Source organism: Bos taurus, chromosome 7 (genome assembly GCF_002263795.3).
Source record: "Bos taurus isolate L1 Dominette 01449 registration number 42190680 breed Hereford chromosome 7, ARS-UCD2.0, whole genome shotgun sequence".
NCBI classification, from domain to species: Eukaryota; Metazoa; Chordata; class Mammalia; order Artiodactyla; family Bovidae; genus Bos; species Bos taurus.
The window spans coordinates 26,632,575-26,658,678 of NC_037334.1; the positions used below are offsets into that span (position 1 = coordinate 26,632,575).

Below are 26,104 nucleotides of genomic sequence, written 5' to 3' on the forward strand. Positions count from 1 at the left end.
ATCATCCAGTGAGAGAAGAGAAATCCAGGATTGACGAACAGACCCAAGATATTGATGGGGTAGGAACAGAGAGAGAACAGGAAAGAGGAGGAAAGAAAGAAGTGGCGGTAAGATAGATTAACATCATATAGGCTAGGGTACACATCAGGATGCCAATAAACATAAAATATGTATATGCTTTTTTAAAAAAATCATTTAATCAAATTTAAAAAGAAGCAATATGCCTAAGTCTAGTTGAATAAATCATGATTTCACTCCAAGCAAACAAACTCTGCTCAGTTCTCACATACCTGGTGTTTCATACAGAGGATACATTGAGACTCAGAAACTCTGACCATATACTACATATAGGAATCTGTCCATCTGCTGACAAGGTGAACAGTCATACTAAATCTCCAAAGGCGGCCTTTGTAAACTTGTGCTTGGGAAGGTAACTGTCAGACTTAATCTCCCATGTATATATCCAGAAGGAAAAAATATACAAGACAGATAGTTGTGTGTGACAGTTATCAATTTATTTATTTAAACTCATAATGTAAATTAAAGGAGCCATTCTTCTGGTTGGAATGACTTATCCTGATCATCAGCAGGAATTGGGTTGCGGCTACATAGTGGGAGAAAGCTGAACTCTGTCTGGAACCCAAGGGATTCGGTGGGGCACCTCTTGGAACTCACATGCCGAGTAGTAAAGCTTAATGGAAAGGTCAATGACCAAAAAAAGGCAGGACAACTGAGAATTCAGGAGTGGAGGTTTGAGTCATTCCTCCAGGCAAAGAACCCTAAGCAGCTGAGGTCTGGGCTGAGAAGGGAGATACCTGAAATGGGGAAGAAAGAGTCCATACACACAAGTACAGCCTGTGAGTCATTACAGAAAAGAGTTCTCTTTGCTTGCGACATCTACAGGTTTATTTGTAGAAGCTATTTTTTCTTCGGCTTCTTTGTATTTTATCTTATATAAAATAAAAGTTGTTGGAAGGTAATTTTACTATCTAGGTAACAAAATATTTGACTTCCTTGGTGGCTCAGGAATAAAGAACTTGCCTGCCAATGTAGGAGACGTGGGTTTGATCCCTGGGTTAGGAAGATCCCCTGGAGATGAAAATGGCAATCCTTTCTAGTATTCCTGCCTGGGAAATCCCATGGACAGAGGAGCCTGGCAGGCTACAGTCCATGGGGTTTCAAAAGAGTCAGACATAGCAACTAAACTACAGCAACAACAAAATATTCAGTGTAACTTCATAAGAGTTTCAGGAAAATTTAACATAACCAGCACAGGATACTACAACTGTTGGTACCTGCATCTCTTTATTTTGAGAAAAGAGCAAACAGCATCCTAACTTGTAAGATGGCAGGCTGTGTTTTATTAGATGGAAATGCTGAGTTGCTTTGTTTATCTGCAAGAATTCAAATGCATATAGAAAGGTGTACAGGAGACCTAAGGACCCAAAGGAGTAGATTGGAGGTACTTTATTGCCTCTCAGTGCTAAAGTTATTCTCCATTTTTATCTCCAAAATGGATATGGGCCGTGTAAATAGCCTTCCTTGCCAGCTGGCTGACTGTTAAGCACTTTCCTAGGGTGCTCAGAGACACTGCAAGAGGAAGGCGTTTCCCGATGTGTTTCTAGTGTGCCAGCTCAGCTGACTCCTGAAGTGCCTGCTCCTCCAGCATGGGCAACTTCTTCAACATTCAGCTCCTACAGTGCACTGTGACGAGCAGCACCTATTAGCTAGCAACATCACGGGCACCTCCCTTGGGCTACCAGTAACAGAGTGTTTCTGATAAGACATGTCTCCAGAACAGCTTTCCCAAGCATCCTGTAGAACAGATTTCTAGCAAGTTCCAGGCAGCAGATTTCCAGCAAGTCCCATGAGGAGTAAACCACAGCAGCCTCTGCCATTCAGTAGGCTGTGGCTGTGTTCTCATAAGGTCTGTACCATACCCCTACTGGGGCTTCCTCTTTGCGTGAAAGTTCCATCTCAGCCCTCGGAGTATGGGTGTTCCTTATATTTGCCATTCTTGTATTCCTTTCAGTGTTGTCTACTTCCTACTAGCCAATGCCCACAACAATTTCTTGTTACAGCTAATAATTCTTTTTAATAAACCTTTCATGCTCAAGTTACAATATTTTCCAGGAGCAAAAAGCACCTCCAGTATCCAGATCTTGGTTTCTAAATACAATTCTTTAATGGCTCATTCTAGGACTGAAGTAGGAAAATCACAAAGTGAGACTGGAGAATCCGACAGTAGCAGAAAGTAAGGAAGTGCTCAAAAGACAGAACAAAACATAAGAGCCAAACAAAAGGACCAGAGCGTGTCAAAAGGACACAGAAGCCACCTAAAACAACGCCCGATTGCCAAATCTAGAGCAATTTAAGCAACGAAACAATATATTGATTTTTCATATAAATATATATAAGCCCACACTGATATAAATGACTGACTAAATGGGAGAGAATAAATAAATCTTCTTTGCAGATGAATTCCAAATAACATACATAGACAATCTCTCCTCCCAAAACCATGGAGCTTAATCCCTACCATTCACCCTTGAGGGTAGACTAGACTTAGTGACTTATTTCTGGAGAATAGAAATGGGAAAGAGAAAAATAATAACTTTATGTGGAGAAATCTGGCAAACACTACACATCACTAAATGATGAAGGTTAACCGAGTGATGACATCATCGGTGATGTCATGTGAATATCATCATACCCCTGGTAGAATGTCATGAGGTGGGTACTTCAACTGTGTGGTATTCTTTTAAAAACTTGTACCCCTAGTCTAGTCATGAGGAAAACACAAACTGAGAGACATTCTGCAGGATACCTGGCTAGTTGTTGTCAAGGTAATGAAAAACAAAGGCTGAGTAATTGTCACAGACCAGAGAGGGCTGGAGAGACGCGACAATGCAGTATAGTGACCAGGACTGGATCTTGGAAAAGAAAGAGGACTTTAATAAAAAAAAATAATAATAATGAAATTCAAACAAAGTCTAGAGTTTAACAGCAATATACTAGTAGTGAACTAACCAGTAGTGCATTCAGGTCAATTTCTTTTGGCAATTAGTTTTGCCAAGCTAATGCTAACTTAAAATGTTAAAGGGAAAACCAGGTGTGGGTATGTGGAAACCCTCTACTATCTTGTAACTTTACTAAAATTGTTCCAAAATGAAAGGTTTAGTTGAAAAAATTATTGCAATTTCTGTCTCCTGATTGGACCCTGACTAATACAAGGAACTGATCTAACTAAAAAAGAAATAATTTTCTCAATCTAACATATAGTATCAAATATATGAATAATGATAACCAGAGAGGAGGGTACAGAGAGAGAAAAATCCTTGGGACCTAGGTCATTTTAACTCTGCTACTTAATAGGTTACTAGAGTATGCATTTGCTTCAAGAATTATTTGGCTGAACGATACTGGATGCTTGGGGCTGGTGCACTGGGACGACCCAGAGGGATGGTATGGGGAGGGAGGAGGGAGGAGGGTTCAGGATGGGGAACACATGTATACCTGTGGCGGATTCATGTTGATATATGGCAAAACCAATACAATATTGTAGAGTTAAAAAATAAAATAAAATAAATATATATATATATATATATAAAAAAAAAGAATTATTGGGCTGAGAGTATTAAATCACACACCTCCTAATGAGGCATATTAGGGTAACAACTACAGACAAAACCCAGGTAACAAAATTCAGTGCTCTGACTCAGAACAGAATGTAGGTGCTTAAAAAAGGTGTCAGAAATGTTTTCTCAGATATCTGTCCATGTTTATTGATGCTTCTGTTCATGATAATACCAAAATATGAGCTGTGGAGAATAAACTAAAAGTCACCTCAGTATCTTCACCCAGAATTGAAAGAACATGTATTTCTTTCTAGAAGAATTCTAGAGGCTTCATTAAAAAGTTGGTCAATTCCAAAATAAAGCAACAGTTGTTTCTAGAAGGCCTAAATCAGTTCTAGAGGGTCTCAAACCCATGTTGGCTTTCCTTTCATTTATATACACTTCAGCCTGATCTCTTAGTACGAGGCAAGCTGCAGCTTTTAGGGGACAAAGTGTGACTATGACTAAAATTATTCCACAACTTTCCCCCTGAGATTAGTAATAACAAATCTCATTTTTCAGAAGAAGAATACAGCCACTCTTCTCTTTCTCAATGGTTTATACAATAATGTTATTTTTCTTCTAAATGTGTAGGCACAACTGATCTTTAAGCAGGAAAAGCCAGTGAAAGCAACATTGCATTTGAGGTCAGTTGGCCAAAAAAATGGACATGAGCCAGATCCCACATCCTAAACATTTTGCCTCAGCAGTATGAACAAAATGCCCACTCTCTTCCTGATCTCCAGCAGAAGCCAAACTAAATCCTGCAAGACAGTTACCCATTGGAATGGGAACCCTGTCAGGGACAGAGACACATGCACACACACTCCCTAAGACACAATAAAAAGGCTCTCTCACATGGAATGTTCTGTGCACAGATAGCACAGGAGATTGATGCTGTTTTAGAGACAGCCAGGAAATCATAGGCCTAAAACAAAGTAGTTCTACAAGATAAAGAACAGCATCCCCAATTCCAAAGGGAAGCAAGTAAAAATTCCTAAAACCAGCTTATCTATTATACATAGCCTGATGTTCTTTTTGACTGGTTTCAGAAATTCTTTGGTGGCAACGAGGACAAATCTGTGTTTGTCATGAGAGCTTGGTAATTTGAAAACTATTATTCCCTTTCTCTAAATGTTAACATTTCATGCATTACAATTGAGCTGCACTTGAGCTCTTTCTCACATTTTTCAAGGCAAAATGAAGTATAAAGGAACAGGAAGAGTACACAATTACACGCACAGCAAGGAGTTAGCCAGAAAACTTAAGTTTTAACTGTGAAATTTAGAAAAGCAACTGTATTACATGACATTCCATCATTTAATCCTCATAATCATGAATACAGGATTTTAAGTGCAATTTGTTTATCATCCAAAACACCATCATCTTAGAATTATAATTCTAATACAATGGAGACAAATTATATATTATGAATTAGTACTAAATGGCATGAATTTTCATTTACTACCAGTAATTCACCCCAGTTATCTGAGAAAGTACTTATTATTGGTACCTCAGAATTCAGAGATAAATAAACAAGTTAAGCATTGAAAATATCAATTTTGCTTCTGCTTTAAAACCAACAAGTGGTAAATTGTCATCACCAAGAAAATATATTAGATATATGAACAAGTAAAAACAGATGTCAGAATACAATAGCTGTGTTACCACAACTGCCTTACTGAATGAAGGAATCTGAATTCTGGATCCTACTCTGGAATATGTATTCATATTCATAGAAGTATCAGAATCAGATTACTGAGATCTCCTGCTTTCCAAGTGCCTTTCTTTATACTCTATTCATAACAGTTCTATGTATAATACATGTCGAGATTTCAAAGAAACACTATTTGTGAGCTGGGTTGGGGATCCACACCACACTCTGCATTGGGCTGCAGAGGGAACCCATGGACACAAGGGGCTCATACAGCAAAAACATCCCGAGACAGACAAGGGCAGGTGCACACTCACCACTGGAGCAGTTGGTCCCACCCCAGCCAGGCTCACACTGACAGGTGTTTGGAGCAATGCAGCGACCATGGACACATTTATCAGCACAGTGGGCTGTCAGAGAGAAAAATCAATCAAATAAGGAAAGTTGGCACAAGAAAAAAAAACCCAACAACACAGCTGTTTCACATATCAGTCTCAAGTATCGCTTAAAAACAACATGCATGCTTGATAATTTTCTTCATTCCGTTCCTCAGGCCTCTTGCAGTCCTCTGTGTAACCAAACAATTCCACTTCTTATTTTGATACCTCCAAATACATGCCTTCATTTCTACTATTTAATTCTACTTCATGCTAAGTTAGGAAAGAAGTTTCAAGGAAAATTGCCTGATCTACTTTAAAAAAAATTATCAATGACTACCAAATACACCCTCTTTGTTCCAGCAGATGCATATGTGGATGCACAAACATACCACAAAGCAAGATCTCAGGACTCCAGGGCAACAGAGGAGACCGAAAGGTACTCCTTTCACATAATACCTTTACTAGAAACAAGTCAAATTTCTCTGTGCATGTGTTATTCATAACTATGACACAGCAGAGCTACATATCCTTTGTCTGTTGAGGAAGAGCTGAAAAATGTCATCCAGGTCTTTAGGAAATAGAAAATCTCAGTTCCCATTTCATTACAGCATATCATTGGTGTGACCCAACCTGTGAAGATAGGGATATTATTGCAAACATGAGCAGATGGGTATTCTGATGATTTCCAAAACAAAGATAGAAGGGGACATCAGAAAGACGTGGTGTTGAACATCAGTATTACCCTCACCCTTAGTGTCACTCACATGCTTAAACCTTCTTTAAAGTATCTGGATATATGAGTAATTGTGAAAACAATTCAGAAGAGTTTGAATTTAAGATCTTCCAAAACTCTACTTAAGGATGGTATAAACTGTCCACTTGAGAGATAAGTTTTATTAATTCATTTGTTATTATAAAAATAAAATGGAGCTACCCACAAGCAAAATAAACCTGTCTCTTAAGGAAAAAAAGATAATCATAATATTTTTCAATTTATATTTCCTCAATAAAATGGGAAAAAACTTTGTGTCATTAAATATCTTTAGTGTGATTTATATACTGTTGTAAGTCTACATTGTGTATATATTTTTTATATATTATATTATTATGAGATATTCCAGTTGAGCTATTCCAAATCCTGAAAGATGATGCTGTGAAAGTGCTCAATATGCCAGCAAATTTGGAAAACTCAGCAGTGGCCACAGGACTGGAAAAGGTCAGTTTTCATTCCAATCCCAAAGAAAGGCAATGCCAAAGAATGCTCAAACTACCACACAATTGCACTCATCTCACACGCTAGTAAAGTAAAGCTCAAAATTCTCCAAGCCAGGCTTCAGCAATATGTGAACCGTGAACTTCCTGATGTTCAAGCTGGTTTTAGAAAAGGCAGAGGAACCAGAGATCAAATTGCCAACATCCGCTGGATCATGGAAAAAGCAAGAGAGTTCCAGAAAAGCATCTATTTCTGCTTTCTTGACTATGCTAAAGCCTTTGACTGTGTGGATCACAATAAACTGTGGGAAATTCTGAAAGAGATGGGAATACTAGACCACCTGATCTGCCTCTTGAGAAATTTGTATGCAGGTCAGGAAGCAACAATTAGAACTGGACATGGAACAACAGACTGGTTCCAAATAGGAAAAGGAGTTCGTCAAGGCTGTATATTGTCACCCTGTTTATTTACCTTATATGCAGAGTACATCATGAGAAACACTGGACTGGAAGAAACACAAGCTGGAATCAAGACTGCTGGGAGAAATATCAATAACCTCAGATATGCAGATGACACCACCCTTATGGCAGAAAGTGAAGAGGAACTAAAAAGCCTCTTGATGAAAGTGAAAGTGGAGAGTGAAAAAGTTGGCTTAAAGCTCAACATTCAGAAAACGAAGATCATGGCATCCGGTCCCACCACTTCATGGGAAATAGATGGGGAAACAGTGGAAACAGTGGCTGACTTTATTTTTCTGGGCTCCAAAATCACTGCAGATGGTGACTGCAGCCATGAAATTAAAAGACGCTTACTCCTTGGAAGGAAAGTTATGACCAACCTAGATAGCATATTCAAAAGCAGAGACATTACTTTTCCAACAAAGGTCCGTCTAGTCAAGGCTATGGTTTTTCCAGTGGTCATGTATGGATGTGAGAGTTGGACTGTGAAGAAGGCTGAGCACCGAAGAATTGATGCTTTTGAACTGTGGTGTTGGAGAAGACTCTTGAGAGTCCCTTGGACTGCAAGGAGATCCAACCAGTCCATTCTGAAGGAGATCAGCCCTGGGATTTCTTTGGAAGTAATGATGCTAAAGCTGAAACTCCAGTACTTTGGCCACCTCATGCGAAGAGTTGACTCATTGGAAAAGACTCTGATGCTGGGAGGGATTGAGGGCAAGAGGAGAAGGGGATGACAGAGAAGGAGATGGCTGGATGGCATCACTGACTCGATGGACGTGAGTCTCAGTGAACTCCGGGAGTTGGTGATGGACAGGGAGGCCTGGCGTGCTGCGATTCATGGGGTTGCAAAGAGTCGGACATGACTGAGCGACTGATCTGATTTGATCTGATTATCAGAGAGAGATATATATATATATATATATGTTGCTGAGCCAAAAGTGATCATCACTTTTAAGGTTTTTATCAAGAAAACTCAGACATGAAGAGATATAAGGGAAAGACATTTTAGGTAAAGAGAAAGCAAAAGCAAGAGTAGAAGGAAAAATAAATGGAAGTGAGAAGATCTGTCTGGGTGCAGTGTTTGGAGCAATATCTTTGGAAAGAGAGATACTTTGAAAATCAAAGTAAAGTATCAGGACTTGATTCTGAGAATTAGTGGAGAATATTCTAATGAAAGACATAAATTTGTTACAAGAAACCATCAGGTAGGTCAGCTGATGAGGACACTGCAACATAATAAAATGATCAAAATTTCAGGAAATAAAAGTCTACATCCTATTACCAGAATAATTCCTTAATACCCAAGCAATTTTGCGTGGGGTACCAGCCATATGAGCTAGAGATTTTGACACTAGAGTTCCTAGGAGATGCTTGTATGTATGTGCTCAGTCACTCAGTCATGTCCAGCACTTTGAAACCCCATAGACTGTAGCCTATCAGGCTCCTCTGTCCATGGGATTCTCCAGGCAAGGGTATACTGGAGTGGATTACCATTTCCTTCTCCAGGGGAATCTTCCCCACCCAGGGATTGACCCATGTCTCCTTCTTTGGCAGATGGGTTCTTTACCACTGAGCCATAATTACATATGTAACTGTAATTAAAAGCAAAATCTGTCTGTAACATATGAACACACTGCCCTATAACATGCTGACTTATGCTGCCAGGTTAAGTTGATATGTGCCAATCTCAGGATTCAGTGTCTCCTGCCATTTCCAGGCATGTTTCATATTGTAGATGGGTCATTCATTCAAAAGGACTTACTATTATTTCTTTAAATTTTAGGTATGCAAGTACAAGACAGAAAAATGCCATAACTGGATGGAGTATGTAAGGTCCCACAAAATGTCACACAACGCCCAGAAGATGTAATAGGACGTTTAACAGGATGCAAACTTGTATTTCCTGAAATTTTGATCACTCTATTCTGTTGCAGTGTCCTCATCAGCTGACCTAACTGATGATTCCTTGTAACAAATTTATATCTTTCTTTAGAATCAGATCAGATCAGATCAGTCACTCAGTCGTGTCCAACTCTTTGCAACCCCATGAATCGCAGCACGCCAGGCCTCCCTGTCCATCACCGACTCCCGGAGTTCACTCAGACTCACGTCCATCGAGTCAGTAATGCCATCCAGCCATCTCCTCCTCTGTCATCCCCTTCTCCTCCTGCCCCCAATCCCTCCCAGCATCAGAGTCTTTTCCAATGAGTCAACTCTTCCCATGAGGTGGCCAAAGTACTGGAGTTTCAGCTTTAGCATCATTCCTTCCAAAGAAATCCCAGGGCTGATCTCCTTCAGAATGGACTGGTTGGATCTCCTTGCAGTCCAAGGGACTCTCAAGAGTCTTCTCCAACACCACAGTTCAAAAGCATCAATTCTTCACAGTCCAACTCTCACATCCATACATGACCACAGGAAAAACCATAGCCTTGACTAGACAAACCTTTCCCCCCTAATTCTCAGAATCAAGTCCTGATACTTTACTTTGATTTTCAAAGTATCTCTCTCTCTTTCCAAAGATATTGCTCCAAACACTGCACCCAGACAGATTTTCTCACTTCCACTTATTTTTCTTTCTATTCTTGCTTTTGCTTTCTCTTCACCTAAAATGTCTTTCCCTTATATCTCTTCATGTCTAAATTTTCTTGATAGAAACCTTAAAAGTGATGATCACTTTTGGCTCAACAATATATATAGGTGTGTGTGTATCTTATAACAATATAATATATAATTTCCCCTAATTGTGCAGGGGATGGTCTGGATCCTGAATCACACTGTTACATGGTAGCATGCACACCCAGGACACTCACATCTTACATAGGATGCTGGCACCCTTTGTAAACATGCAAATTTGACAGTATTTGGTGCAACTTGGCTAATGCAGTGATGACATCTATGTTTGCAACATATTGTTAATGATCAGTCTTCAGACATCCAATTTTCAATTTCTCCTCCTTCAAGATAGTAAATCTACTTAAAATTCTATTTCCACTCCCAAGTTTGAGAAGTTTTAAAAATTCGATACTATTTCTCTTTAATATGAAACCAGAGTTTTCTGTTACTGTGCATTTAAAAGAAAACACAGAAATTGCATATAGTGGTAGATGAAAAGAAGTACCATTCATCTTCTCAAATTTCAATTTTTATGTCTATTTAAAATACTCTTGTTCTCACCCATTAACTGTATACTAAGCGAACATTATAAATGTTAACTTACAAGGTAAATTTATATTAATAAAACACAACTTTGTCTAAATCTTAGGCATCTCCATATAATTTCATTTGATCAAAAAATCAGTTCCACCACTTGAAACTTGGAAAATCTCTGGGTACCCAGGTCACTGGATTGGATGACAGTAACCTGGGGGTTTATATCTACAAAGAGCATGTGGCCAGGAGAGGAGGAGTTTGGGGGGTATTCCACGGGCAAGTCTCGATTTGCTCCTCTCCCTTTTCCTCTCTCATTTTTTTCATTCCTTATCTTCCTTCATGCTTTCTTTTACTGCACATCTTTCTCTCCTCCAAACTATGTCTTTGATACGCACAGCCACGATACAGACCACAAACTAAACTGTGGTTTTAGGTGTAGTTTAGCTCTTCGCCCCTGGGTGACATCAAAAGGTTTTGCACTGTACCCACCTAAATCAACCAGAGAGAAAGGACTATGCAAACCGGTCTAGAACCTTTTCTCTAATATATTACTAAAATGGGGAAAAAAAAAATGCATGGTAAGTTAAACCTGGGTATCAAAAGGTTAGGGATCAGAATTGCGTATGCTTGGATACCAATTGATCGTTCTTTGTTACTCTTGTGGATTCCAAGAAAGGATACTAAGTGAATTTCTACATGTAAACATCAAAGAAGATCTGCTTCAGAATGCTTTGAGATTGCTGAATACTCACACAAATGCTCTCATGTTTGATTCCTGATGATGCAAACTGTATTTTATGAAATGAACACCAAGAAGACTAGTCAATTGTAATAGACAAAAAAACTCCTATGATGGTAATTTTAAAATCTAGTTGCTGTTTTTTTTTTAATGAAAACCTTGAAATAACATTTGGCTAAAGTCTAAAGCAAAACATAAATAGATGGCAGAAAACAAATTAGACTGCCAGTTAATTAGGAATTGGAAGGCGCAATCTGCTTTCCTAACGATTTTTTTTTCCCTTCATTAAAGCTAGAGTCAAAGGAATCACCTCAAGGCATTGAAGCCGAAAGTCAAATAATGATCTAAATAATGAAATATATTGTTGGTACAGATCCTCAAAAGAAAGAACACAAAATTCTACTGCTATGTGAATGCACATGGCATTAGACTGCACCACAAGCATCATCTCTGTTCCATGCCCTGTCCCATAGCTTGGGACTCCCCACACCCAGCAACGTTTCTCATCAAGAACCCACAGACCAGTGAGAGCAAAGGGAGACAATGGAGGAGATGAGAGCAAGCTAGAAAACTTTATGTTCTCTGATGTACCAATTCTCCAAGTTGCAGGAAAACAACCATAGCATCTGTGGCGAAAAACACAGACTCTCCCTCTAGGAAACTGGTTGAGCTAGACCTCTACCCTAGTTTCATTTTCCTCTTTCAGCCTCAAATGCTACCTACTCTGGGCGCTGAGCTTTCAGGACTAACAACCTCCACGTGAGAAACCATGGTGAGTTAAAGACATGAATTTGTCATATAGGAAATTCCAAAGTCAGCTGGAAAAGAAGACAGGGAACAGCGGTCACTTGTAGCAAATGCTCAACAGCTTAACTTTCAAGACGCACAAAAGAACCATCCCAAGTATGGCTTTCTCATCCGTGGGAAACTGTCATTTTATTCCCTATTCTATTACTACCTTTTAAATATTTCTTTATTTATTTTTGCCTGTGCTGGGTCTTCATTGCTGACTGTTCTCTAGTTGCAGAGAACAGGACTACCCTCTAGTTGCTGTACGTGGGCTTCTCATTGAGGTGGCTTCTCCTGTTGCAGAGCCTGGGCTCTCGGGCACTCGGGCTTCAGTAGTTGCGGCCCCCAGGCTCTGGAGCACAGCCTCAGTAGTTGTGGCACAGGGGCTCAGCTGCTCTGTAGTATGTGGCATCTTCCCAGATCAGCAATCAAACCTGAGACCCTTGCATTGGCAGGCAAATTCTTGACCACTGAGCCACCAGGGAAGCCCCATTCTTATTTTCAGAAGTGCAATTAATACCAGGAAAATGCTAACAAAGACAGTCTACCCAATATGATTCTTTTTCACATCTCTCTTTAAGAAAATGGTAAAGAATCACATTCTGAGTTTTCAGTAATCTTTTAGACACTGATGTAAGCCGAATATGTGGAGCCATTTGGTATACCATTGCAGACACATCAGGTTGCCAGGGACAGGCAAGGCATCTTCCCCCTCAAGAACTGGGGGGCAAGACACACTGATGAGAAAAACACGCTCTATCTTTGAAGTGAAAGCTGTGGACAGCCTGTCTGCCTGATGGACAGGTGAGGACTGACCTCATGACCCTGGAATCTTCTCTAATTAGGATCCTGTTTCAGCCTTAGTTCCTAAATCCATTTAAATCCCATTACCAGTTACATGGTTCTCATTCCTTTCACTTGTAAATACTTGCTTTTAATACTGGGAGCCACTAACTACACTCAATAGCTTTCTCTTCTGCCACAAACATTTCCCTTTGGATTTACACCTAAGGTATGGCAGAAAGGTTAAAGTAAGAGTGGACAGACTAGAGACTCCTTTAAACCAGTTGCATCATTAAACAGAATACCTACTGTGTCTTAAAAGGATATATTATAATCAATGTATTTAAGTTCATTTGAAAAATGCTTCCATGATCCATCTCTTGAAAATAACTGTCCACTAGAAACACACCAGATGGTCAATACCAAAATCCGATTGATTAAACTCTTTGCAGTCAAAGATAGAGAAGCTCTATACAGTCAGCAAAAACAAAACCGGGAGCTGACTGTGGTTCAGATCATGAACTCCTTATTCCCAAATTCAGACTTAAACTGAAGAAAGTAGGGAAAATCACTAGATCATCCAGGTATGACCTAAATCAAATCCCTTATGATTATACAGTGGAAGTGACAAATAAGATTCAAGGGATTAGATCTGATAGACAGAGTGCCTGAAGAACTATGGATGGAGGTTCATGACATTGCACAGGAGACAGGGATCAAGACCATCCCCAAGAAAAAGAAATGCAAAAAGGCAAAATGGTTGTCTGAGGAGGCCTTACAAATAGCTGAGACAAGAAGAGAAGCCAAAAGCAAAGGAGAAAAGGAAAGATACACCCGTTTGAATGCAGAGTTTCAAAGAATAGCAAGGAGAGATAAGAAAGCCTTCCTCAGTGATCAGTGCAAAGAAATAGAGGAAAACAATAGAATGGGAAAGACTAGAGATCTCTTCAAGAAAATTAGAGACACCAAGGGAATCTTTCATGAAAAGATGGGCTTGATAGAGGACAGAAATGGTATGGACCTCACAGAAGCAGAAGATATTAAGAAGAGGTGGCAAGAATACACAGAAGAACTGTACAAAAAAGATCTTCATGACCCAGATAATCACCATGGTGTGATCACTCACCCAGAGCCAGACATCTTGGAACATGAAGTCAAGTTGGCCTTAGAAAGCATCACTACAAAGTTAGTGGAGGTGATGGAATTCCAGTTGAGCTATTTCAAATCCTGAAAGATAATGCTGTGGAAGTGTTGCACTCAATATGCCAGCAAATTTGGAAAACTAAGCAGTGGCCACAGGACTAGAAATGTCAGTTTTCATTTCAATCCCAAAGAAAGTCAATGCCAAAGAATGTTCAAACTACCGCACAATTGTACTCATCTCACACGCTAGCAAAGTAATGCTCAAAATTCTCCAAGCCAGGCTTGGAGAAAGTGAACCAAGAAGTTGCAGATGTTCAATCTGGATTTAGAAAAGGCAGAAGAACCAGAGATCAAATTGCCAACATCCGTTGGATCATCAAAAAAGTAAGAGAGCTCCAGAAAAACACTTACTTCTACTTTATTGACTACGCCAAAGCCTTTGACTGTGTGGATCACAACAAACTGTGGAAAATTCTTAGAGATGGGAATACCAGACCACCTAACTTGTCTCCTGAGAAATCTGTATGCAGGTCAGGAAGCAACCATTAGAACTGGACATGGAACAACAGACTGGTTCCAAATTGGGAAAGGAGTAAGTCAAGGCTGTATATTGTCACCCTGCTTACTTAACTTATACGCAGAATACATCATGTGAAACACTGGGCTGGATGAAGCACAAGCTGGAATCAACATTGCTGGGAGAACTATCAATAACCTCAGATATGCAGATGATACCACCCTTAAGGCAGAAAGCGAAGAAGAACTAAAGAGCCTCTTGATGAAAGTGAAAAAGGAGAGTGAAAAAGTTGGCTTAAAACTCAACATTCAGAAAACTAAGACCATGGCATCCAGTTCCATCACTTTATGGCAAATAGATGGGGAAACAATGGAAACAGTGACAGACTTTATTTTCTTGGGCTCTAAAATCACTGCAGATGGTGTCTGCAACCATGAAATTAAAAGATGCTTGCTCCTTGGAAAAAAAGCTATGACCAACCTAGACAACATATTAAAAAGCAGAGACATTACTTTGCCAACAAAAGTCCATCTAGTCAAAGCTATAGTATTTCCAGTAGTCAAGTATGGATGTGAGAGTTGGACTATAAAGAAAGCTGAGCACTGAAGAATTGATGCCTTTGAACTGTGGTGTTGGAGAAGACTCTTGAGAGTCCCTTGGACTGCAAGGAGGTCCAACCAGTCAATGCTAAAGGAAATTAGTCCTGGATATTCACTGGAAGGACTGATGCTGTAGCTGAAACTCCAATACCTTGGCAACCTGATGCGAAGAACTGACTCATTGGGAAAGGCCCTGATGTTGGGAAAGATTGAAGGTGGGAGGAGAAGGGGACAACAGAGGATGAGATGGTTTGATGGCATCACCGACTCAATGGACATGAGTTTGAGTAAGCTCTGGGAGTTAGTTGATAATAGACAGGGAAGCCTGGCATGCTGTAGTCCATGGGTTGCAAAGAGTCAGACACAGCTCAGTGACTGAACTGAGAAACACACACCTTCCAGCTAATCCATCTTTCCTGAGAAGTCTATCTTGGTGTCATGAATAAAAAATGACAAATCTTATTTTGCTCATTTTTTATTCTGAATTGCTACAGAGGAATATAGATTTATATATAGATAAGAAAACTGGGACCTGGAAAATGGAATGATTTTCCCAATATTTGCAGTAACATTAGAGGCAGCAGGAGTTACTCCAGGTGTCTGAATCTCAGTTGACCAAAATGTCTGATGAGTTTTGATGGGAGTGGGGAGGCAGGAAAGAAAGGATAATAGCAGCTTCACTGGGTCAGATACTGGGGCAGGTATGCTAGATGGCTGCAAGTCTGGAGTTAGAAGGTTCAGATGAGAAAAACAGAGAAGGTAGAGAATTGACTTCTAAGATAAATTTTATCCACTCCATATTTTTGTTTGTGGCCAATTATATGCAATGTCTTTCTAAAAGTCAAATTGTTGCTACAGTGTTCACTACAGAGAGGAATCATTTTGTTTTCATATTTGCAAACTTTACATTGCAGCCTGCCTTCTTGTGTTTTTTATGAAAAGGAATGGATTCCCTTTTCCTTCAATTCAAGGAGGTTACTGAGGTAGCAGGCACATTCCTGGACGCTACTACGGACACAAAAATGGCAGACCAGGAGCTCTTAGTCTGCAAAGGAAGTCAAATATAGGCTCCCCAAAGCCAAAAAATGAGAGTGGAATGCAGGTGTAACACAGGGAAAGAATCTGCCTGCAACGCAGGAGACCAGGTTCAGTCCCTGGGTTGCGAAGACCCCCTGGAGAGGGAAATGGCAACCCATTCCAGTATTCTTGCCTGGAGAATCCCTTGGACAGAGGAGCCTGGTGGGCTACAGTCTATGGGGTGGTAAAGAGTCAGACACAAATGAGCGATTAACAATACCCTACTACATGAACAAATACTGCAAAGCATGTTCAATGTTTCCATTTATATGTAATCCAAATAGGCAAATCTATAGAGACAGAAAGTATATTAGTTGTTGACTAGGGATGGGAGGGACTAAGTGTGAATGTGGAGTGATGGCTAATGGGTACAGGGTTTTACTGAGGAAATAAAAATATTCTAAAATTGATTGTATGCTGGTTGTACAACTCTGTAAAGATGCTAAAACCCACTAAATTATTAATGGTTGAATATTGTGGTATTGAACTACATCTCAAAAAAGTTATAAAAATATTGAAGAGAGCAATTAATCCCACCTGGAGTGAGAACAAGGAGGGTCTCAGGAAAGCGAGAATATCTGATCTGGGGAAGTGAATACCTCTGGAATAAAGTTGCAGGAAAGAGATGCTAATAGCAGCTGCCTCAGACTCCATTCTCTTTTCATCCCACCCCCAAAGATACATAAGTCACTGCACAGGGCAAGGGGCTCTCACCCCACAGCCACCACAAATTCATACACGTGACATGCATTGATGGCTGATCAGTCATAGAGAGTGAGAAAACACGGGGAGTCTAGAAAGTTGAAGTTAGTAAAGTATTTTTTAAAATCCACACCTAAACTTCCTTCCCTTCCGTTACTGATTGAGCTTTCATGACAGAGCTGGAAGGACAAGTACAAAGAACAATTACTGCCAGTGTCTTTGGCAGACATCTCTAATTGTATACTTAATGTATAGTCTTCTTTCTACCTTAATTAACAGAATACCACTGCCACCAAGGACAATGACACGATCAGCAATAAACCACATTCCCAGCCCTCTTTCTGGATTGAAGTGTCCATGTGGAAACAGTATAAAGGGATAGGCTCAATGGTCACTGCAATTTCCCGTCTCTTTCTTCTTCTTGATGCCCAGTATGTGGACAAAAAGGCTGAATCTGAAAATACCATCAGGCAACCTTGAGGGAAGGACTTCCCAGGTGGTGTGGTGGTAAAGAATCCACCTGCCAATATAGGAGACGCAAGAGATACAGGTTCGATCCTTGGGTTGGGAAGATCTCCTACATTAGGAAATGGCAACCCACTGCAGTATTCTCACCTGGAAAATTTTACAGAGAAACCTGGCGGATTACAGTCCATGGGGTTGCAAAGAGCTGGACATGACTGAGCGCGCGCACACACATACACACACACAAAACCCTGAGCGAAGGGCCCAGGGAATCATGGAACTCTTTGCTCTGAATTTCTTGCATCGATGAACAAATGCCATAAACCACTAACTTCCAGATATTTTATTACATAAAAAATAAAAAATTCTTCAGTAAATGTTTCCATTTTTCAACTATCTACTTATTGCAGCCAAACATGATTCCTAACATACACTGGCCCTTTGGAAGACTTTTCAGATCAGTCAGTTTCTGAGTTTAAAAAAAAAAAACTCTATAATAGCAGAAAATAAGTATCTCAAAAATATCCCCAAAACACTTGGCAAAATCCAACAGCCATTCCTGAAAAAAATTCTCTACAAACTGAGATTACTCAAAAAAAAAAAAAAAAAAAAGAGCTTCCTTGACCTAAAGGGGCAAATATGAAAAACCTATCACTAAGATTAGACTCAACAGTAAAAGAATGACACTTGACCCCTTAGATCAGGAACAAAACAAGGGTGTCTGCTCCTGTAATTGCTATTCAGCGAGCTTCTAGCAAGAAAACAGAAGTATCAATAAAAGATTGGGAAGGAAGAAGTAAAACTGTCTTTGCTTACAGATTATTGAAATATATGTATGTATGCAGAAAATCTAATGGAAATCTACTCAAAATAGGTACTAAAATAATAAGAGAGTTTAACAAGTTTGCTGATAAAAACCAATATAAAAAACTTAATTATATCTCCATATACAAGGGAGAAATGATCAGCAATGGAAATTTTAAAAGCCATTTATAATAACACCAAAAATATGAAAAATTTAGGGATAAATCTGACCAAAGATGTGAAAGACCTATACACTAATAACTAACAATATTGCTGACAGAAATTAATTAAGCTACCAAGCAAAGTGACCTATTTGACATTTACAGAACACCTCACCCAACCACAACAGAATATACGGGATATTCTTTCCAAATAAAAATAGAGACATTACTTACAAATCAGATGACTCACTACTGTTAAGATTAATTTTCTCCCAAATAGATCGACAGATTCAATGCAATATCGCTTAAAATCCCAACAGCTTCTTTGGTTGAAATTTACAAGCTGATTTTAAAATTCATATATAGATACAAAGGACCTACAATAGCCAAAGCAACTCAGAAAAGATAAAGACTAATACTACTTGATTTAAAGACTCAAAAACTACAGTAATTAAGCCAGTGTGATATTGATGTGTGTGCTTAGTCACTCAGTTGTGCCCAACTCTTTGTGACCCTTTGGACTGTAGCCCGCCAAGCTCCCTCTGTCCATGGGATTTTTCAGGCAAAAAAACTAGAGTAGGTTGCCATTTCCTCCTCCAATATTGATATATATATATATATAAACAGATCAAGGGAACAGAAGATAGTCAAACAATCCACACATATATGGACAGTTATCCTTTAACAGGGGCACAAAGATAATTCAGTGAAGAAATAATAGTCTTCTCAATGATGTTGGAAAATTTGGATACCTATGTGCAAATAAATAAACATGGATATATAATTTTGCACCACATGCAAATATTAACTCAAAATGAATCATAAACCTAAATATAAAACTTAAAAGTATATAGCTCTAGAAAAAAACATAGGAAAAAACCTTTGTGACCTTGAGTTGGGCAAAGACTTCTTAGCTATGGTACCAAAAGTACAACTTGCAAAGAACAAATTAATAAATTTATCCATCAAAACTAAAAAATTCTGCTCTTCAAAAAATATCATTAAGAGATTGAAAAGATGAGTCACAGAAGGGAAGAAATATTTATTTAAAAACTAGCTGATAAAGAACTTGTATTCAGAATATACAAAAAATACTAAAGATAAACAGCTCAATTACAAATAAATAAACAGGCAAAAGATTTCCTCACTTCACCAAATAAGATGTATTAACAGTACATATGTCTTGAAAAGATGCTCAATATCACTAGGCACCAGAATAGTATGAATTAAAACTACAATAAAATAATACTACACATCTAGTCAAATGACTGAAATGAGAAAGACTGCCTGTACCAAGGATTGGAGGCATTAGAACTCTCCTTGCATTGCCAGTCGACAACTACTCTGGGAATTTTATTCAGTTTCCTACATTGCTTATGGACATTTGTATTACTTTCAGCTTTTGGTTACTACAAACGAAGCATCTCTACACTGTGTACAAAGTCTGTACCAAATGATTCAGCCATCCTACTCCAAGGTACTACCCAAAATAAAGGAAGGCATACATCCATACCAAGACTTTCACATAAATTCTCAGAACTTTATTTGTAATTGCCAAAACCCAGAAACAATCCAAGTATCCATAAATAGATGAAAGAATAAATAAATGATGGTATATCTATATAACGGAATACTACTCAGCACTAAAAAGAAATGGCTCACTAATATATCAGACAATATGGATAAATGCCAAAGTGATTATGCTCAGCGAAAGAGACCAAAAGCAAAAAAGAATGTACTGTGATTGCATATGTGTTAATATAAAGCTCTAGAAAATGAAAACCAACCTAAAGTGACTGCAAGTAGACCAGTGGTTACCTGAGGGTGGGCAGGGTGGGTGGCGCAGGTAGGAATGGTTGGGAGGAATTACCAAGGGGCATGAGCAAATATTTATACATGATGAACAAGTTCACTATCAGAATTGCTGTGGTTTCATGATTATCGACATATGTCAGTACCTATCAACTCATACCCTTAATATGTGCAGTTTATTTTATGACAATTTTACCTCAGTAAAGCTGTTCTTAAAAAAGGAAAGGTAGAATGTGAGAAGAACTTCCAGAGAGGGGCAAAGAGACCTCTCACTATACAAATAAGACATAATAAAAAATCTGAGCTAACACTGAAACAGTATAAACATACTTTGCAATTTCAGTAAGTGTGGTCATTGGAGAGTGGGCTCTCCAAATGTTTATGAAGATACTTGTTTTAGAGCCTCCCAAGACATATTTATTTTGGGAAATGCCAATATGACAAACTCACAATGCAATGTTCTACACTAAGCTTCTCTACAAAGTAAATGACATATACAAGGAGAACAATGAAATTGACTATTGTAATGGATCCCACACAAGGGATTGTAATACCATCTGTGGAGCACATAATCCTATTCATTTATTTAAAAATGGAAAGTTTTCAGCTTAATTCCACACATACACAGGCATTAGCTCTTCTGGCCACAACTCCCACATTGTGTCTCTTTAAGTTAAATCAGATTTGAATAATATAAGTAACATGATCCTAATGGACCAGAGTTTCAAAAAGTTAACAAGTGCTGAAATAAACTCTAATTCTCCTAAGCACAAATTCCTAACAACTCAGCCTACGAACTGGTTTGATGACACAACTGCAAACCGATTCAATTTGGGAAGGATTTCAGAATCATCAGGAGACAGTTGAGAGAAGAAACCAGAAGGAAAGTACCTTCATTTGGGATAAATTATTTTCCTTCCTGTCTGGTCATGCTTGTATCTACTGGGAAAGCATGGTGATTCTGTGGGAACTGCCACACCAGGCTCTTCTGTTTTTAGAATGGCATTCCTCTTGGTCTGACCACTTTCTACGGAGCCATGGAATTCTGTGACAAATATGCCTTCCCACAGCCTGCTTTGCACCCCCGTGACATTTCTCTGTCTGCCCTATTTCATTGCGCTGATACTTGTTTCCAGACACTTTGCTTCTGGCTATCCAACACGTTTGAATCACATGTTAATAGTAAACGCCAGCTCCGGGGAAAGTGAAGAGGGCAGTGATGGTCATAGTTGCCACTTTTCCCATCCAGTGTCTTTCCTCCTTGGTGATGGCCCCTGGACATTTCCTTCTGGACTCTGGTGCCTTCATGTCCTTTCTGCTCTCCTTCTCTGTCAAGGCTAACTTGAGAATAAATGGAGTTCTCATAGCCAAGAATCAATGACTAATTATAACAACTCAGTTTATTTCCCTTGTCAGGGACATTTGCATTTCACTATGGAAGCTTTAAGCCAAATGTCTATATTAAGCGGCAGAAGTTCTTCAGAAAGGGGAGGATCAAACATCGAAAAGAAAGCTGGCAGCAGGATCATTGTTACTAGAAGGGCTCATAAAAACCAGGGAACAAAAACTCAAATGCCTGCAGGAGCCAGGGGGATCAATGAAAAGAGTAAGTAGGTCAGTTAAGGCCTGGAAAATCCAGAGAGCATGTGCTCATTTAAAAAGGAGCAGCTCCAGGGGGGTCAAAAGGTACAAACTGCCAGTTATAAAATAAAAATAAGTCATGGGAATGTAATGTACAGGATGGTAACTATAGTTAACGATCCTGTATAGCATATCTGAAAGTCACTAAGAGAAAAGACCATAAAAATCCTCATCACAAGACAAAACCATTTTGTAACTATGTGTGGTGACAAGCATTAACTAGCCCTACTGTAGTGCTAGTTACATCTCACAATATATACAAATATTGAATCATTATGTTGCATATCTGAATATTAATTATATCTTAATTAAAAATAAAGAAAAAAGTAAGCTCTGATAGGCAGTAGTGTCTCCTGCCTATTGCCACATAAGAAGATCAGGCCAGTGTTACTAATCTCTTGATTTTTCTGTAGAAGATAAAAGTCCTAGGTTTCATGTTAAAAGTTCTTTAAAGGTTAATATTAAGTGGACCAAACAAAACATGATTATGTGTCAAATCATTCAGCCTGCTAGTTTGTCACCTCCAGCAGAGTACTGGCCTGCTTTATAAACACAGCGGTGACGGTCTTAAAATGTTCGGAATAAAGAGCCGTAAAGCTCTTTGACACACTGTGTTTTAAACTTATCCATCCTTTTCTCTTAATTTTAGTATTTACTCTTGTACAACAATAATTCAGCACTCACCCACAGACAAAAGAGCCTTTGTGGGAGCTATGGGATCCAACACCATATACTAAGGGACCCAGAAGCAGTCCCACCTAACTGTGCATCAAGTAATGGACATACAGACCTGTTCCCAGCTGTGGACACTGAGTGGCCTGTGAACTCTCCAGTCCATCTGGCTATGGTCAAGGAACCCCAAGAGAGCAATGTATTAGACAATAACACCTGGATGAGATAGCCTTTGAGAAGTACCAGGTGTCCAGAGGAGAAGCTCCAGCACATCCCTGGAGCACACACACACACACAAAAAAGGTATATCAGTTTGGACACACTGGAGAGGGTAAGAGGAGTGGTTAGACTTTACGCACACCACCCCTCCCAGAGCGCATGTTGAGAGAGTCCTTCTCATCCTATGATTTCTCGTGTGGGGACAAGCTAGTGCATATGAATGAGTGGAGCTTCCCCCCCGCTGTGTAGGACTTCGTCAATCAAAGAGGCCCCTTTCTCTCTTACTATGTTCAAGAGTATGGGGTTGTGAGCTACATCACCCGGGGGAGGGAAGAAGACTGGGAGAAAAGCAGAAAGAAATCTTAGAGGGCATTAAAGAAATGTGGATCCAACTATGCGTGTCACAGAAGCCCACCCATGTACCAAAGCGGATGTTGAGCCTGTGGACACCCCCAACTGGTCCACGGGCATGTCCAGTACTCTGTGTACCACAACCAACACCACCCCCTACTATTTATCCAGCTTGCTGTGCAAGCTGCCAACACAGGTGAGAATGAGTTTTGGCAAACTGCTACTGAATGCATGAAGAACGCTTGCCTCAATCTGTGGACCAGCAAGAGATCCCAATTTGAGATTTAGCTCTCCCCTTGGAAAAGCAAAAGGAAGGGTGTCAGTCCCCAGCCTGCTGCACTGTAGAATGTAGAGAAGCCATACAAGTTTAAGACTTCTCACATAAGAGGGAGCAAGAAGCATGGAGCAGGCATATCGATCAGTTCAGTTCAGTCGCTCAGTCGTGTCCAACTCTTTGCAACCCCATGGACTGCAGCACGCCAGGCTTCCCTGGCCATCACCACCCAGAGCTTACTCAAACTCATGTCCATTGAGTCGGTGATGCCATCAAACCATCTCATCCTCTGTTGTCCCCTTCTCCTCCTGCCTTCAATCTTTCCCAGCATCAGGGCCTTTCCCAATGAGTCAGTTCTTAGCATCAGGTAGCCAAAATATTGGAGTTTCAGCTTCAACATCAGTCCTTCCAATGAATATTCAGGAAGGATTTCCTTTAGGACGGACTGGTAGGATTGCCTTGCAGTCCAAGGGACTCTCAAGAGTCTTCTCCAACACCACAGTTCAAAAGCATCAATTCTTCAGCATTCAGCTTTCTTTATAGTCCAACTCTCACATCCATACATGACTACTGGAAAAACCATAGCTTTGACTTGATTGACCTTTGTTGGCAAAGTAATGTCTCTGCTTTTTAATATGCTGTAGGGTGGTCATAGTTTTTCTTCCAAGGAGTAAGTGTCTTTTAATTTCATGGCTGTGGTCACCATCTGCAGTGATTTTGGAGCCCAAGAAAATAAAGTCTGTCACTGTTTCCATTGTTTCCCCATCTATTAATCAGTTCCCCATCTATTCCCCATCTACTGATCAGTGATCAATGCAAAGAAATAGAGGAAAACAATAGAATGGGAAAGACTAGAGATCTCTTCAAGAAAATTAGAGATACTAAAGGAACATTTCATGCAAAGATGGGCACAGTAAAGGACAAAAATGGTATGGATCTAACAGAAGCAGGGGATATTAAGAAGAGGTGGCAAGAATACATAGAACTGTACAAAAAAGATGTTCATGACCCAGATAACCATGATGGCATATCAACAGAAGGTCTCAGAAAGTCTCAGAATCCCCAGCAGAGCTGACAGAAGACATTTTATCTACCACAGTCAGTTAGGAAAGACTGAGGAGGTGACTGCCACTGCAAAAGTGAAAACAGAAACAAAAGAATTCAAGGAACTTTAAATATCAAGGAGACATGACCTCCCCAAAGAAGCATAATAATCCTCTGGTAACCAACATCAAAGACATGGAGACCTGAGATTTACCTAATAAAGAATTCAAAACAGCTTTTTAAAAAGAAGCTCAATAAACTACAAGAAAACATGGAAAGATAATTCAATAAGATCAGGATAAATACACAAGCAAGAAGCTTAATAAAGCAATGGAAATCATAAAAAAAAGAACCAAACAAATTCTGGATCTGAAGACTATAATGAATGAAGTGAGAAAAAAAAATACAATAGAGAGCATCAACAAAGGAATTTATCAAACAGAAAAAAGAATCTGTGAAAGGAAGACAGACATTTTAATATCATCCTGTCAGAAGAGAACAAAGAAAAAAAGAATAAAAAAGAGTTAAGAAAGTCTAGTTATCTATAGGGTACCATAAAGGGAATAAACAGCAAATCATGAAAGAAAAGAGAGGGAAAGGGAAGCAGAAAGCTTATTTAAATAAATAATGGCTGAGCACGTCCTAAGTGTAGGAGAGATTTGGATATTTAAGTACATGAACCTCATAAGTTACCAAACAAATTTAACTTAAAGAGATTTTCTTTAAGTCACATTATTTAAAAACTGTCAAAAATTTAAGACAAAGAGAGAATCTTAAAAGCAGCAGGAGAAAATAAGCTTATAACTTACAAAGGAGCCCTCATAAAACTATGGGCTGATTTCTCAGTAGAAAGCTTAAAAGCCTGGAGATAATAATGTATTCAAAGTTTCAAAAGACAAAAGAAGTAAGCAAGAATACTCTATCTAGCAGTTGTCCCTCAAAATGCAGGAGAAATAAAAAACTCTCCCAGGGAAACAAAAGCTGAAGGAGTTCATCACCATCATAACTTCCTTTAAGAAATTCTAAAAAGCTTTCTAAGTCTGTGAGTCTCTGTTTTTTTAGTAAGTTCATTTGTTTCATTTCTTTTTAGATTCTACATTTAAGGATGTCATATGCTATTTCTCTCCAATACAAAATAAAAAGTTTCAAGTTTGGGGGGAAAATGCTAAAAAGAGTTCTTTGAGCTGAAATAAAGGGATGCTAAGTAGAGATATTACTTTGCCAACAAAGGTCCATCTAGTCAAGGCTATGGTTTTTCCAGTGGTCATGTATGGTTGTGAGAGTTGGACTGTGAAGAAAGCTGAGCACCGAAGAATTGATGCTTTTGAACTGTGGTGTTGGAGAAGACTCTTGAGAGTCCCTTGGACTGCAAGGAGATCCAACCAGTCCATCCTAAAGGAGATCAGTCCTGGGTGTTCATTGGAAGGACTGATGCTGAAGCTGAAACTCCAATACTTTGGGCACCTCATGCGAAGAGTTGACTCATTGGAAAAGACCCTGATGCTGGGAGTGATTGAGGGCAGGAGGAGAAGGGGATGACAGAGGATGAGATGGCTGGATGGCATCACTGACTTGATGGACGTGAGTTTGGGTGAACTCCGGGAGTTGGTGATGGACAGGGAGGCCTGGCATGCTGTGATTCATGGGGTCGCAAAGAGTCGGACACGACTGAGCGACTGAACTGAAGTGAACTAAATTACTGACATAAAAATATGAAAATATATAACACGCTAGTAAAGGCAAATATAAGTCAAATTTAGAATACTCTGATACAAACAGGATACACGCACTCCCAATTCACTACTCATTATTATATATATATATATCACTAATAATTCAC

General features: G+C 39.3%; 1 protein-coding gene across 2 annotated transcripts in view; it reads right to left on the minus strand.

Annotated features, from left to right (window-relative positions):
• The window catches only part of MEGF10 (multiple EGF like domains 10), a 182,330-nt gene that overhangs the window by 78,103 nt on the left and 78,123 nt on the right, over window positions 1-26,104 (minus strand). For both annotated transcript variants that reach the window (NM_001046451.2, XM_005209094.5), the window contains 1 exon segment: window positions 5,589-5,681. In NM_001046451.2, the coding sequence (NP_001039916.2) occupies window positions 5,589-5,681 (93 nt within the window).